Source organism: Papio anubis, chromosome 2, assembly GCF_008728515.1.
Source record: "Papio anubis isolate 15944 chromosome 2, Panubis1.0, whole genome shotgun sequence".
In the NCBI taxonomy this organism is placed as follows: domain Eukaryota; kingdom Metazoa; phylum Chordata; class Mammalia; order Primates; family Cercopithecidae; genus Papio; species Papio anubis.
The window spans coordinates 33,715,842-33,728,899 of NC_044977.1; the positions used below are offsets into that span (position 1 = coordinate 33,715,842).

Below are 13,058 nucleotides of genomic sequence, written 5' to 3' on the forward strand. Positions count from 1 at the left end.
TCAGACAAATGCTTGATTCACCTCCAGGATACTGTGATAGTAAGACAATGACGTGGTGCCTTTCATTCCTCACCCACATGGCTCTCAAGATCCTTATGATATTCACCTGAAATGTCTAGTGTTTAGGGGGGAAATAGTCTACTCTATACAATTTTAGGGAATGGGTTTCATTTACGCCAAAGTCTCTTTTTTCAATTTTTAAAAATCAAAATGTAATCAGTACTAGTTTTGAAAGACAAAAAAATCATATATTTAAAAACAGGAATCTCTGTAATAAAAAAGGCTTCATGGAACTTTGAAATGCCAAACACTAGCACAATATTTAGGTAAATTGGTCCTCACTGTCCCCTCCGTGAGAATGGGACATCTGGGTTACTTATAGGGTGAGGAAAGAAAGAACATAACAAAATAAACAATTTCTTTACCAAAACTGATAACATTTTAGATGGAAAATTTCTACAGAGTTGGCTACATAAAGTAAAATATAATAATGCTTTAAACCCCTCCCAAGACATATACCACACATTGCCCTTGGCAATAAACCTAGCAGGGAAAGTTACATGAATCCCAATAATCTTTGTGTGTGTGCTGGCATTTCTCTTTTTCTTTCGTTTTATTTCTAAAGAGGTTTTTCCTTTATTTCCCTCCCCTAACATAAGAAAACATTGCTGAGAGGATGGTTGCTATGTGTCAGCTCAGAAATGGTTTTGCCTCAGTGGTGTGTAGGCAGTCCTGAAAAACTAAGATCTTTGGAAAGGAATCATGGTATATAAATGAGATATTTAACTACAGTTTTCGTCATTCTGTTGGAGAAAAACTCCAGGCTTCTTTTCCATATATAGTATCCCTACGTTTCCTTGGTTTAGTTTGAGGTGGACTTTTGGAAGGTGCTGCGCCACAAGCATAACTTTAATGATGATTTCTTTGGATCATTATTATTTCATTCTTTAAAAGAAAAATCCAACCAAATAAACAAACTAAAACCTTCCCCCAAATAATTAAGATGTAGGTTAGTGTCACCCATATTTTATCGTTCTCTTCAATTTTCACAAGCAGCAAAGATCATAGAGTTTCTAATCTTATTAAGAAAACCAAAATGTATTTCAGAATAGGATGAGAATTAAGAAGGCCATTTTCCAAACAGTATAAGAGTTTCACAGTTAATCCTTTGTTGTTTCTGCTAATTAGCAGTGATACACGGATTGCTGAATCTCCCCCAAGAGATTTCACTGTAAGATCAAAGAGAAAATGGGATAGGCTGGAAGTAGAAAGCTTCTATACAAAAAACAAATGTTTTTGACAAGACAAAGAGACCTGGCAATGAAAATGTGCAGAAAAGATGCATCAATAGTGCTGAACTTGTGTTTTGATAAGAGAGCCTGCACTGTTTCTCTCAGTCTCCTATTAAATAATGTGGCCCAAAAAAGATGTTAAGAGATACTCTGGGAGGAACAAATAAAATCCAGAATTAGGTGGGGCGCGGTGGCTCACGCCTGTAATCCCAATGCTTTGGGAGGCTGAGGTGGGTGGCTCATGAGGTCAGGAGATTGAGAACAGCCTGGCCAACATGGTGAAACCCCGTCTCTACTAAAGATACAAAAATTAGCTGGGCGTGGTGGCGTGTGCCTGTAATCCCAGCTACTCGGTGGCTGAGGCAGGAAAATTGCTTGAACCTGGGAGGCGGAGGTTGCAGCACACCAAGATTGCGCCATTGCACTCCAGCCTAGGTGACAGGGCAAGACTCCATCTTAAAAATAAATAAATAAATAAATAATCCAGAATTAAAGCACAAACAATTACAGGAATTAAAGGAACCTAAACTACAGCAACTCCTAAAAACAGATTCTTTAACGTCTTCCTGAAAATACTCTACACAGCTGTTTCTACAGGGTTTGTACCAGTGAAACATTCTGAGGGTGCTGACAAGAGCTTCGCGTTATCTCACCAATCCCTGCAAGGCAGCTAGGCATTTTTCTGTTTTCATCCTGTGGTCATACCTAGGCTGCTGAGTATCCAAGATTCATTACTCAAGGGCAGCTTTAGGCTCCTTTAGAGCCAAATGTTAATTGGCACCAAGATAATGAGCCCAGAAGGCCTGCCTATGTGGCCTTTACTGGAGGACTGTCCTATCTACAACAAAGTCTGTGTAAGAGCCCGAGGAGGCTGGTAGATGTATTTTTACCAAGTTATGCCCATATATGCTGGGGAAAATCTAGAGATCTACTAACCATATTACAAATGAATAACATAATTACACTGAAAAGGGAGGCAAAGAAAAGATCTCCCATAAGTAACTCTGGAAAACAATATTCTGACTGAATACTATAAAGCTAAAACCAAAAATAACTGTACAATATTTTGCTTTAGTGAACTTATTCCCATTGTGGTATGGGTTAGCAATTCTAAAACTATTTTTATAGTGTACTAGGATTACCCTAATAAGTAAATATAACAGAGATAATGAGTAACAGAGATAATGAGAGCCAGGTTTCTCAGTGTCAGAGAAGTTACAAGTGAGCAAGATGGAAAGACTACACTGAAACCTGTGGTGCTGGATTATCCTTGACAATATTATTATAAATTCACAGTTATTTTATATATATTTATATATATGTATATATATGTGTGTAGATTCATAGATATAGGAGTAAGTTACAAATAAGGAAAGGGAGAAGAATAACATGACCCTTGTGTTGCTGAACTCATGGATTTTAATATGTATACAGATAGACACAGAAAAATATAATGTGTGTGTATATGTATGTTAGTATACATACATACATACATCTATGTATATATCCATATATATTTTAGCTCTGTCTGCTGAGAAGGCCTAGAAAAAAATGACACTCCAGTAGCAGTGAACACACTTAGTGCCCAGATCTTAGTTTCCAAAAACCGTTTCTCCAATAAAATGAATCAAAGTTCCATGTAGAAGTGGTTGATTGCAGGGTAAGGGCAGGTAAAACACAAGATAAGCCTAAAGTATCTTATGGTGCCAACAAAAAAGGAAGTGTCCAAAATAGGATGGAAGCATGTTGAAAGAACAAAGGAGCTAACTTATAGGTTTCCCAATAGACACATTGAAACAATCTGAATAACCAAGTAAACAACAATATTAGATTATGACCCATAGAATAAAATAAATATCAATGAGCTCATACTGAATAAAATAAATAATTACATAAATGAATGAATACATAAACACACACATATATACATATACACATAGCTGAAGGAGAAGGGACCGTCTTCCTTCTAGAAAAATTTCAATTAATAAGTATAGAAGAAATGACGGAAACACAAAATCACCATTAGACAAATACAACATTAATAATTGCTGCAGGCAAGAGCCACCAAAGGATGTTAACCTTAATGAGTGACAGTTTACAGAGAAACAAAATATTTTCATAGCTTCACAGTATCTCCTGAAAGACAAGGAGAAGGAAAAATAGCAACTCTACAATGGAGAAACCCAGCACACACCCTTAACCAAGTGATCGAAATTAACATCAGTACTTATGTCCTCCTTGTTAGGATATACGGAGAAGGGCACAGTATCACATCTTATAGCATTCTTACCAAAAATGCACATTAAGCAAGGGGGAGAAAACATAAAAACACCTAAAACAAGAGACAATTATACAAAATACCTAACCAGTTCTCTTCAAAAATGGCAAGATCCTAAAACACAAGACTAAAAAATGTCACAGATTGGAGGAGACTAAGGAGATGTAATAAATAAATGCAGTGTGAAATTATGGATTGAGTCCTGGAACAGAGAAAGAACATTAGTGGAAAAACTGGTGATATTCTCATAGGGTCTATCGTTTAGTTAATGGCATTTAATGGCAGCGTACCAATGCTAATTTCCTAGTTTTGATAATTATACTATGCTTATGTAAAATGTTAACATTGGGAAAAGTCAGGTGAAGGTTTGTTGCGGGAAGTCAGGGACCCTGAATGGAGGGACCGGCTGAAGCCATGGAAGAGGAACATAAATTGTGAAGATTTCATGGACATTTATTAGTTCCCCAAATTAATACTTTCATAATTTTTTACACCTCTTTTTACTGCAATCTCTGAACATAAATTGTGACGATTTCATGAACATTTATCACTTCCCCAATCAATACTCTTGTGATTTCCTATGCCCGTCTTTACTTTAATCTCTTAATCCCGTCATCTTTGTAAGCTGAGGATGTCGCTTCATGACCCTGTGATGACTGCGTTAACCGCACAAATTGTTCATAAAGCATGTGTGTTTAAACAATATGAAATCTGGGCACCTTGAAAAAAGAACAGGATAACAGCAATGTTCAGGGAACAAGGGAGATAACCATCAGGTCTGACTGCCTGAAAGCCAGGCAGAACAGAGCCATATTTCTCTTCTTACAAAAGTGAATAGGAGAAATATCGTTGAATTCTTTTTCTCAGCAAAGAACAGCCCTGAGAAAGAGAATGTGTTCCTAGGGGGAAGTCTCTAAAATGGCCGCTCTGGTAATGTCTGTCTTATACGGTTGCAGATAAGGGATGAAATAAGCTCCGGTCTCCTGCGGCACTCCCAGGCCTATTAGGACGAGGAAATTCCCGCCTAGTAAATTTTAGTCAGACCGGTTGTCTGCTCTCAAACTCTGTCTCCTGATAAGATGTTAATGACAATGCATGCCCGAAACTTCATTAGCAATTCCAATTTCACCCTGGTCCTGTGATCTCACTCTGCCCCCATTTTCCTTGTGATATTTTGTTACCCTTGAAGCATGTGATCTCTGTGATCCACACCCTATTCGTACACTCCCTCCCCTTTGAAAATCACCAACAAAAACTTGCTGGTTTTGCGGCTTGAGGGGCATCACGGAACCTGCCGACATGTGATGTCTCCCTCGGACACCTAGCTTTAAAATTTTTCTCTTTTGTACTCTTTCCTTTATTTCTCAGACTGGCTGACACTTAGGGAACCAGAAAAGAACCTACATTGAAATATTGGGGGTGATTCTCCCAATAAAGGTTATTCAGAAACTCTGCACTATTTTTGCAGCTTTTCCATGTCAAATATTTTAAAACTAAGTAATCTGTTTTAGATGGGCCACTAATTTTGTAAAACTCTGCATATGTGTCTAACATTCATATTTGGCAGTTCCATCTAAAATATATATGATTGTACAGTGGACTTCAATACAATTTAAACATTTTTTAGAAAACATATCTTATTTGTCTCTAATTTGTTGGGAAATGTATCATGGTACTTTTTCCTTACACTTTCTCAAGATGACTCCCTGAATACTCGTTTCTCTTCTTATTTTCTCTTTGAAATCCGAACTGTTATTATATAGGAGGAATACTAATTCCATCTGTCTCATGAAGAATGCAGAATCTAAGTCTTTGCTAACTTTTCTCAAAATGTTAACTCCAAGTCTTACATTTCTTCTTACTACATTTCCTTCTGTTTTCCTGAAGCCAAAACTCTGACCAAATTTTTGTTGGCTAATAACTGAGTAATTACAACCTCTTATCAGCTAAAAATGCCACCATAAAATATGTCTACTGTTTTTAAAAAATCACTTTGACTACTTTTTCCTTTATATCTTTGTTATCCATATCATATTCAAACTCCTGTCACTGATTTCCAGGACCTTTGTAAGTCTATCCCTACATTTATCAAGCTCCCTCAGTATCTTTATAACATTCTCTTTTCTCTCGCTAAATCCATTCATTCACGTATTTATTCAATTAACTTTCTCTGAATTTCAGCAATGCCTAAGGCCCTGGGGTGGGTGTTGTAGGATATGCAAAATATACATATTTATCTTTTCTCATCTAACCCTCTCATTTACAAATCTGCCAGGTAAGTCCTTTTACCTGAAATGTCATAATCCCGAAATTCATACTTTTATCAATCCCACTTTATTGAAGAAAACTGCTTAAGTAACCTGAAGAGGATATTCACTTTTATATTAAAAATCAGCAAGTTATTTTTACAAAAAGACTAAGTGAAAGAAGGGAGAAAAGGTAAAATAAAATGTAGACCATTAAAAAGAAAAGCACAGGTATAAATGTATCATTGCCTTAGGATCAGAGCTACTAAAAGGCAAGTAACCAGTTCTTGTATCTTCTGAATAATCCAGAACACAGTGGTCCTTATGGCTTCCTTAACTGGAAGCCAAGATTTCAAAAATTGTCAGAAAGCTACCTTAGTTTAAGGTTAATACTAGTTAAATGCTATTCTGAAGAGGTAATTTAGGAAGAAGTCCATAATTTACCCACCTCACCCCAGTAATTTCCCAGGATCCCACCAGAGTATATAAAGAATAGCCTCAGAACAGGGGATCTGTGTTCTGCCCTGCATACCAGGTCAGCTGGGCACAAAGAACAAATGGCATGGGCAGTTTTGGTATTTGTGATGAGGTTCAACTGGACTTAGTTTTTACTTTATCCCATCTCTGATGGAGCTCTTTGTCATTTATACTACAGAATGCTAAGTAAAGAGACACTGCAATTCCCACCTGTTGATTTTCTTTGAAAGTTTGGATTAATAATTCTTTCAATTTCCTTTTTCTTTCTTTTGCCATTTTTTCCTCATCCAGAAGAATGTGAGTACTTTGAAACATGAGTTTTTCTGAACTATTTTGAGAATTCTTTTCTTGCCTTTTCTTCTCTCTATTAATAACAATTAAAAAATACATGTATATTTACAATAGATTTAACAATAAGCAATTACAACCTACTATAGCAGAATAAACACTGAATTTTCCTTTGGAATACACATATTTTTAGATCTGGCTCTAAAACTACATAGTAGGGTAATTTTTTTGGAACCTTACTTTATTCCTTTATAAAATACAGATTAAATGAAGTAAAATTGTTATAAAGTACTTTGAAAAGTAGAAAATCTTATATATACTTTAGTATTTTTATTGAGTTAAACACTGAGCCATACTTCGATCAAAATTTGAGAGTTAACAACTACTAGATAGTCTCTAATATAGACATAAATTCTCTCCCATATAACGGGAAAAAAAGGATTCTCAAGAAAGGAATGAGATTCTTACTAAAAGGCCTCTTACAAGGTTACTAGAAAGAGGAATAACAAAAGAATCAGGTGTTATTTAATAAGGAGGGAATGGAATCTAGAATAATTTTAAAATAGCTGAAAAGGGAAAAAAAAAAACTTAAATAGGAAAAGGCCTTTAGGTAAGTAACCAGAATTATTTTAGTAACTTTGTTGCTCATCTTTCTGAGCATTCTCTTTCTCACCCACCTATCTATTCTTCCTCATCCAGGCCATCCCTCTTTCGCTCACCAATTCAAACAAGCTTATAGCTATGGCCTTTTTATTGTAGTGCATTTAACTGCACAGGTATATGTATGTGTATAAAGTATACACTATTAATGATGTGGTAAACATAGCACCTAGTCAGGAATCAGAATTCATGAGCTCTGGCCACAAACCAGCTAGTCACCTGATCTTTCTTGAACTTTTGCTTCACAGTTGTGGAAACTCAAATTGAGAAAGATGCCAGGATACCCTACAGATATTCTCTCATTCATTCTCATATATGATACAGAGGGTACACAGTGTTATTTTGTACTATTGGTAATGTTAACCTTCATCACTTGGTTAAGGTGGCTTCTGCAATATAGAGTTACTATTTTTCCCTTTGAAATTAATAAGCATCTTGAAAGAGATAATTTTAAAACTAGGCAATGAAGCAGATGTAAGATAGCTTACAAATAGGTTTAAAAGGCCTATCAACAATAAGTTTTACTGACTTTTTCCAAACTATGAATGCCATAACAATGTTATATTTCATGGTGATAGACAGGTGATAGTGATTGTTAAAGAAATACAGTTCTAATACTATGAATCTGATTTTTTAAAATAACATTAGAATATATATCTGTTTTAAAAGAAATATCTGCTCATTGTGAAAAACTGGAGAAGTATAAAAGCCATCCATATTTCTCCCTTTCTTTTTTTTTTTTTTTTTTTTTGAGATGGAGTCTCACTCACTCTGTCGCTCAGGCTGGAGTGCAGTGGCATGATCTTGGCTCACTGCAACCTCCGCCTCCTGGGTTCAGGCGATTCTCCTGCCTCAGCCTTCTGAGTAGCTGGGGTTACAGGTGTGTGCCACCACGCCCATAAAAGCCATCCATATTTCTACCCAGAAACAAGAGTCAGTCCTGTTTCATTGTACATGCCATGACTTAGCAATTTCTCCAATATTTATGAAAGTCTGTTACTATAAATAATGTTGTTTAAATTATCTTTCTACACAAATCTTTGTCTGGATTTCTGATAATTTTCTTAGGGCAGTTTTCCCAAGGCTGTAATTCCTAGGTCAAGGGATAATGCTATTTTATGGCTCTTGTTGTTTATTGCCAAATTGCTTTCTGGAAAGTTTTAAATCAGTTCATCCACCTAGAAGTAGAACATATTACCTATCTCACTGTAACCATGGATAAGATCTTAACTTTTAAAAGAAATGACTGGTCGGTGAACATTTGTTGAGTGCCCACTGTGAGCACAGCATCCTACTACCATTAAATGTTACTTGTTTTCACAATTTATTTTAGGTCAACCTAGTTTTTCCAGGGCTTGGGAGCAATCTGAAAAGCAAGGCTGACCTTAGAAAGAACTCACTAAAACACCAGTGATTGCTTTCCGAAAGGAATGGCATCTGGAGGAGGCCTCAGCCTGGCACTTGAAGAAGTAAAGCACATGTTCACTGCTGAGCTGTTTTAAGTTGGGTAGAATAAGAGCAATCAAGAACAGAGAGGGGAAAGCTGTGTAGGCTGATGGGGGTGGAAGGGATTATCTGCTAGGTCTTTGTGGCCTCTCAGTTTGAGTAGTCAGACACTTCAGTCATGTTGTTCCAAGGCTTTTGCAGTTCCTGCATTGGTGCTGTTTCTCAGAATAAATACATTAGTTATTTCACTTATAAAGCTCATTTTCTGCATGAGGATGGATAATAGTACTACATCCCGTGAGGACTATTTTTATCTTCCTCTTATGTCAGATATTCTCTTTCTTTATCAGTGGTAGTAAGACAGTGGTGACTTTCCATATGATTATCAGAAAGTAAGACACACAGTTCACAACAGGATAAGACACAATTACTAAACATGTTCAACCTCAAAAATATTATCTAACCAAAGAAATGCAAACTAACCAATATAATGCCCATGAAAAGTGTAAAAATATTGAAAATGATGATACTCCCCAGTGCTGGGAAGAGTGTGATAAACTGGCCTGCTGCTGATGATACAGCAAACAAGTACAACCCATTTTGAAAGCAATTTGGCAATGTTTCAAGAGTTAGAAAAAGACCTGTGTCATTTAACTCAGAAATTACACTCCTAAGAATTTATTCTAAGGATATAATTCAAAAAAGTGAAAAAAACGTATGCTTAAAGATGCTCATTGCAATATTATAATGGTGAAAAATCCAAAATAGCTGAAATGTTTACTAGTATGGGGAGGTGATCATTACATAAATTATGGTATAGGAACTCAATGGAGTAATATATACACCCCAGGACTCCAGGCAATGTGTTAATTACAACAAGCAGAATTACGAATTAAATGTACTTTGTGGTTATAATTAAGTATGAAAAGGGACCAAGATCAGGAGGAAACAAGGAAAAATGAAATTAGTTAATTTGTTAAGACGGTGGAATAGTGAGTGATTTCTCTTTTGTGTTTTGTTATTGCAATGTTTGCCCACTTTAAAAACTTCAGAGCACTTCTAAAATGACTGCTTAAACAGAGAAACCCCACAGTGCTTATCACACTGGCTTACATTTTCCATGCTTCTTTCACAGTGCGTCTCCTCTCAATTATCTCCCTCCGCAGCTTCACCATCTCCCTTTGAATCTCCTCTTCCTCTTTCTTGGCCTCCAGAGCCTTCCTTTTCTTCTCTTCTTGCACCAGACACTGAGCCTCCAAGAAGGCCGATTTTTTCAGGGTCTTTTGTATTCTCTGGTACTCCAGTTCTTTCTCACGTCTTAAGCGATTTTCTTTTACCTTAAAGCAAATATAATAAAGATGAAGTGTGGCCTTTCAAGTAGAAAGGGATATGAAAAACCTTACAATACATTTTGAAGTTCAGAATATAACCAGTTTGAAATATTCTGACCCAGAACTCCACTATTTACTGGTAGGATAGGAGGAATTCATCTGTTTACTGGGTAAAGACCAATATAAAATTTTAGATGCAGTCAGATGAAGATGACTCAAATAATCTGGGAATGATCCACATCACAGAAAAGTAGAGAATCTAATGAGTCAGATCCCAAGTTCTGGATTCTCATTTAGTAATGATTTCTCACTTGTAACGACTGTCCAAGGTGTACATTACTGCTTTTATTATATTTAGGTCATATCTGCATTCTAATTATAATTTAAGAAAGAACAGAACTTTTTTGGAAGCCACATTGGGAATGACAGAACAGTGATTTATTGACTTTAGGAATACCACAACCCTTTATTCATTTCTATTATTATTATGTAAATATAGCAGTGATCCTGGATCATATTTGGAAATCAAAAACATGAAAAAGCACATTCATTTTTTTCAAACCTATTAATCCTTTAGAGAGCTTGAGTAGCTATGAATTAAGGAAAGGTCCTTTCCTTCCTGCTTCACCTAACTTTACCCTTATCTTACTCTCTAGTTGTGATAAGACTTCTGATAAGACAGACAATGACTATATAGCTTATTGAACCTTCTCTCCTCCCTTTTGTCATAAATCCAAACTAGAATCATACTTCTACCCATTTCTCTAACATCCCCAGTGCTGATTATATATACCTTGATTGAATAATTTAAAGCAGTTACTTTCAAATTCAGCAATCAGAAATTCAGTGTTATACAAAGATGGCACACACACGTACAGATATTAATTCTGGTTCAATCTTAGTTCTGGATTCCCTGGCACTCCTTTACAAAGTGTTGAGACACCAGTCTTTTTTGCAATAACCTACTATTCCCTTTGGAGAAAAGAAAGTTCTCACATGCTTTTCTAATTCAAAACAGCTGAACTTGATTCAATTCAGATCTGTCTTCCATTTTAAATTATAATCACAAAATGAGTGAATTTCAGTTGTCTGGAAAAGAATTATCCTGTAACATTCACAAGAATATTAATAATATTAATGTTGCAATTTGAAAACCAAACTCAAGCACACACAATCTACATGTTTATAATAGGAAGTACCACATTCAAACTAATAAGGTTTATCTCAATACTCTTGGTCAAAATCAATTATTCTTTTTTTTGGCTATTTCTTAAATAAATTGTTTCCTACCCTCAGTTTATGAGAATTATTTTTCTTCTGAAGTTCTTATATTTTATTTTTATGCTCCCTAACCAAACCACAGATGGCACCCTTTTTCATAATAAAGCCTATGTCTTTATTTAAGCTTATTAAATGTGTTACACAAAGACTGCTTCCTGTTATCCATTTTAATTTTGTTTTTCCCTCCCACCTGCTTATGTCTCATCTCCATGGTAAGACGAGGATCCTTCTGCTGCTTCTTGTCTTGGTTTTCCTTCCTTCCAAGATCTTCCATCATTGCAGAATCTACCACATTTTTATGGAGCAGATGGTCTATAAATTTTTGAACGGTGGTACTTTCCTCTTCTTCCTCCAAATAGCCACATAAATCTGGGGGAAACAGAACAACGAAAAAGGGAAATTTTTTTAAAAATTAATTTTAGTATTATATTCATATTTACATAAAGAATCCTAGTACAGTAAAAATACAAAGCTGCGAATGTTCAGTAAATAGTAACTGATAATGGCAACTGGTTGAGTATAGCCCTCAGCAATTACCTTCAACTAAGAGTAAAAAAGCTCCACTTACCAAGCATTGCCCTCACCCAAGCCACTAGAGTCCTTCACTGCCAAATCTAAAAGATTACCATCTAAACAACCTTGAGAACTTCAACCTAAACAATCTTGAGAGCTCTACTGCTTAAAAAAAAAAAAAAAGAAAAGAAAGAAAGAAAAAGCTTTATTGTGGTATAATTGACATATAATAAACTGCAAATATTTAAAGTCTATGATAAATTTTGACATATGCTAATAAAATCATCACCACAGTCAAGATAATGAATACATCCATCAGCCCCAAAAGGGTCCTCATGCTGATCTGTAATCTCTTCCTTTCACTCCTCCCCTTGCCCTCCACTCTGCTCCAAGTAAGCACAGACCTGCTGCCACTATGTAGTTTTCATTATCCAGAATTTTATATAAATTAAATCATACACTTATATACATTGTATTTTTTCTGACCTAGCTTCTTTCACTCAGCACAATTATTTTGAGATTCATTCATGTTATGTGTATCAATAGTTTATCACTTTCTATTGCTGAGTAGTATTCCATCATATAAATACACCACAATTTGTTTATTCACTCATTTGTTGATAGACATTTGAGTTGTTTCCAGGTGTTGGCTATTGCAAATAAAGGTATTATGAACACCTGTGTACAGTCATCCCTCCCTATCTCTGGGGGATTGGTTCCAGGACCTCCCGAAAATACCAAAATCCAAGGATGTTCAAAAATCCATGATACCAAATGGTGCAGCATTTGCATATAACCTATATCCATCCTGCCTTATACTCTAGATCATCTCTAGATTAGTTATGACACCCAATACAATGTAAATGCTATGTTAATACTTGTTACATGTATTGTTTAGGGAATAATGACAAGAAAAAAGCTGTACATGTACAGTACAGATGGAATTATTTTTTCCTGAATATTTTTGATCCACGGTTGGTTGAGTCCACAAATGCAGAACCTACAGAACACAGGCTTTCTTTTCTGTTGGGAAAATGTGTAGGAGTAGAACAACTGGATCATATTATAGCTAAATGCTTACTTTTTCAAGAAACTATCAAACTGTTGTCCAAAGTGGTTACATAACTTTACATTCCCACCAGCATTGTAGAAGTATTCCAATTTCTCCACATCCTTACTAACACTTGGTATGGTCAGTCTTTCAAATTTAAGCCATTTTAACATATGTAGAGGTAACTCATTGCAG

The 13,058-nt window shown here is 35.7% G+C and overlaps 1 protein-coding gene across 6 annotated transcripts in view; it reads right to left on the reverse strand.

The window, feature by feature from the left end:
- CCDC191 (coiled-coil domain containing 191) overlaps positions 1-13,058 on the reverse strand; it is an 88,674-nt gene that overhangs the window by 59,405 nt on the left and 16,211 nt on the right. For 5 of the 6 annotated variants that reach the window (XM_003893944.5, XM_017955165.2, XM_017955167.2 and 2 more), the window contains 3 exons: positions 11,490-11,668; positions 9,801-10,024; positions 6,504-6,657 (listed from right to left, as the gene is read on the reverse strand). In XM_003893944.5, coding sequence (XP_003893993.1) covers positions 6,504-6,657; positions 9,801-10,024; positions 11,490-11,668 — 557 coding nt within the window. The remainder of the gene's footprint in view (positions 1-6,503; positions 6,658-9,800; positions 10,025-11,489; positions 11,669-13,058) is intronic. The other variant, XM_031663026.1, reaches the window with a different exon arrangement.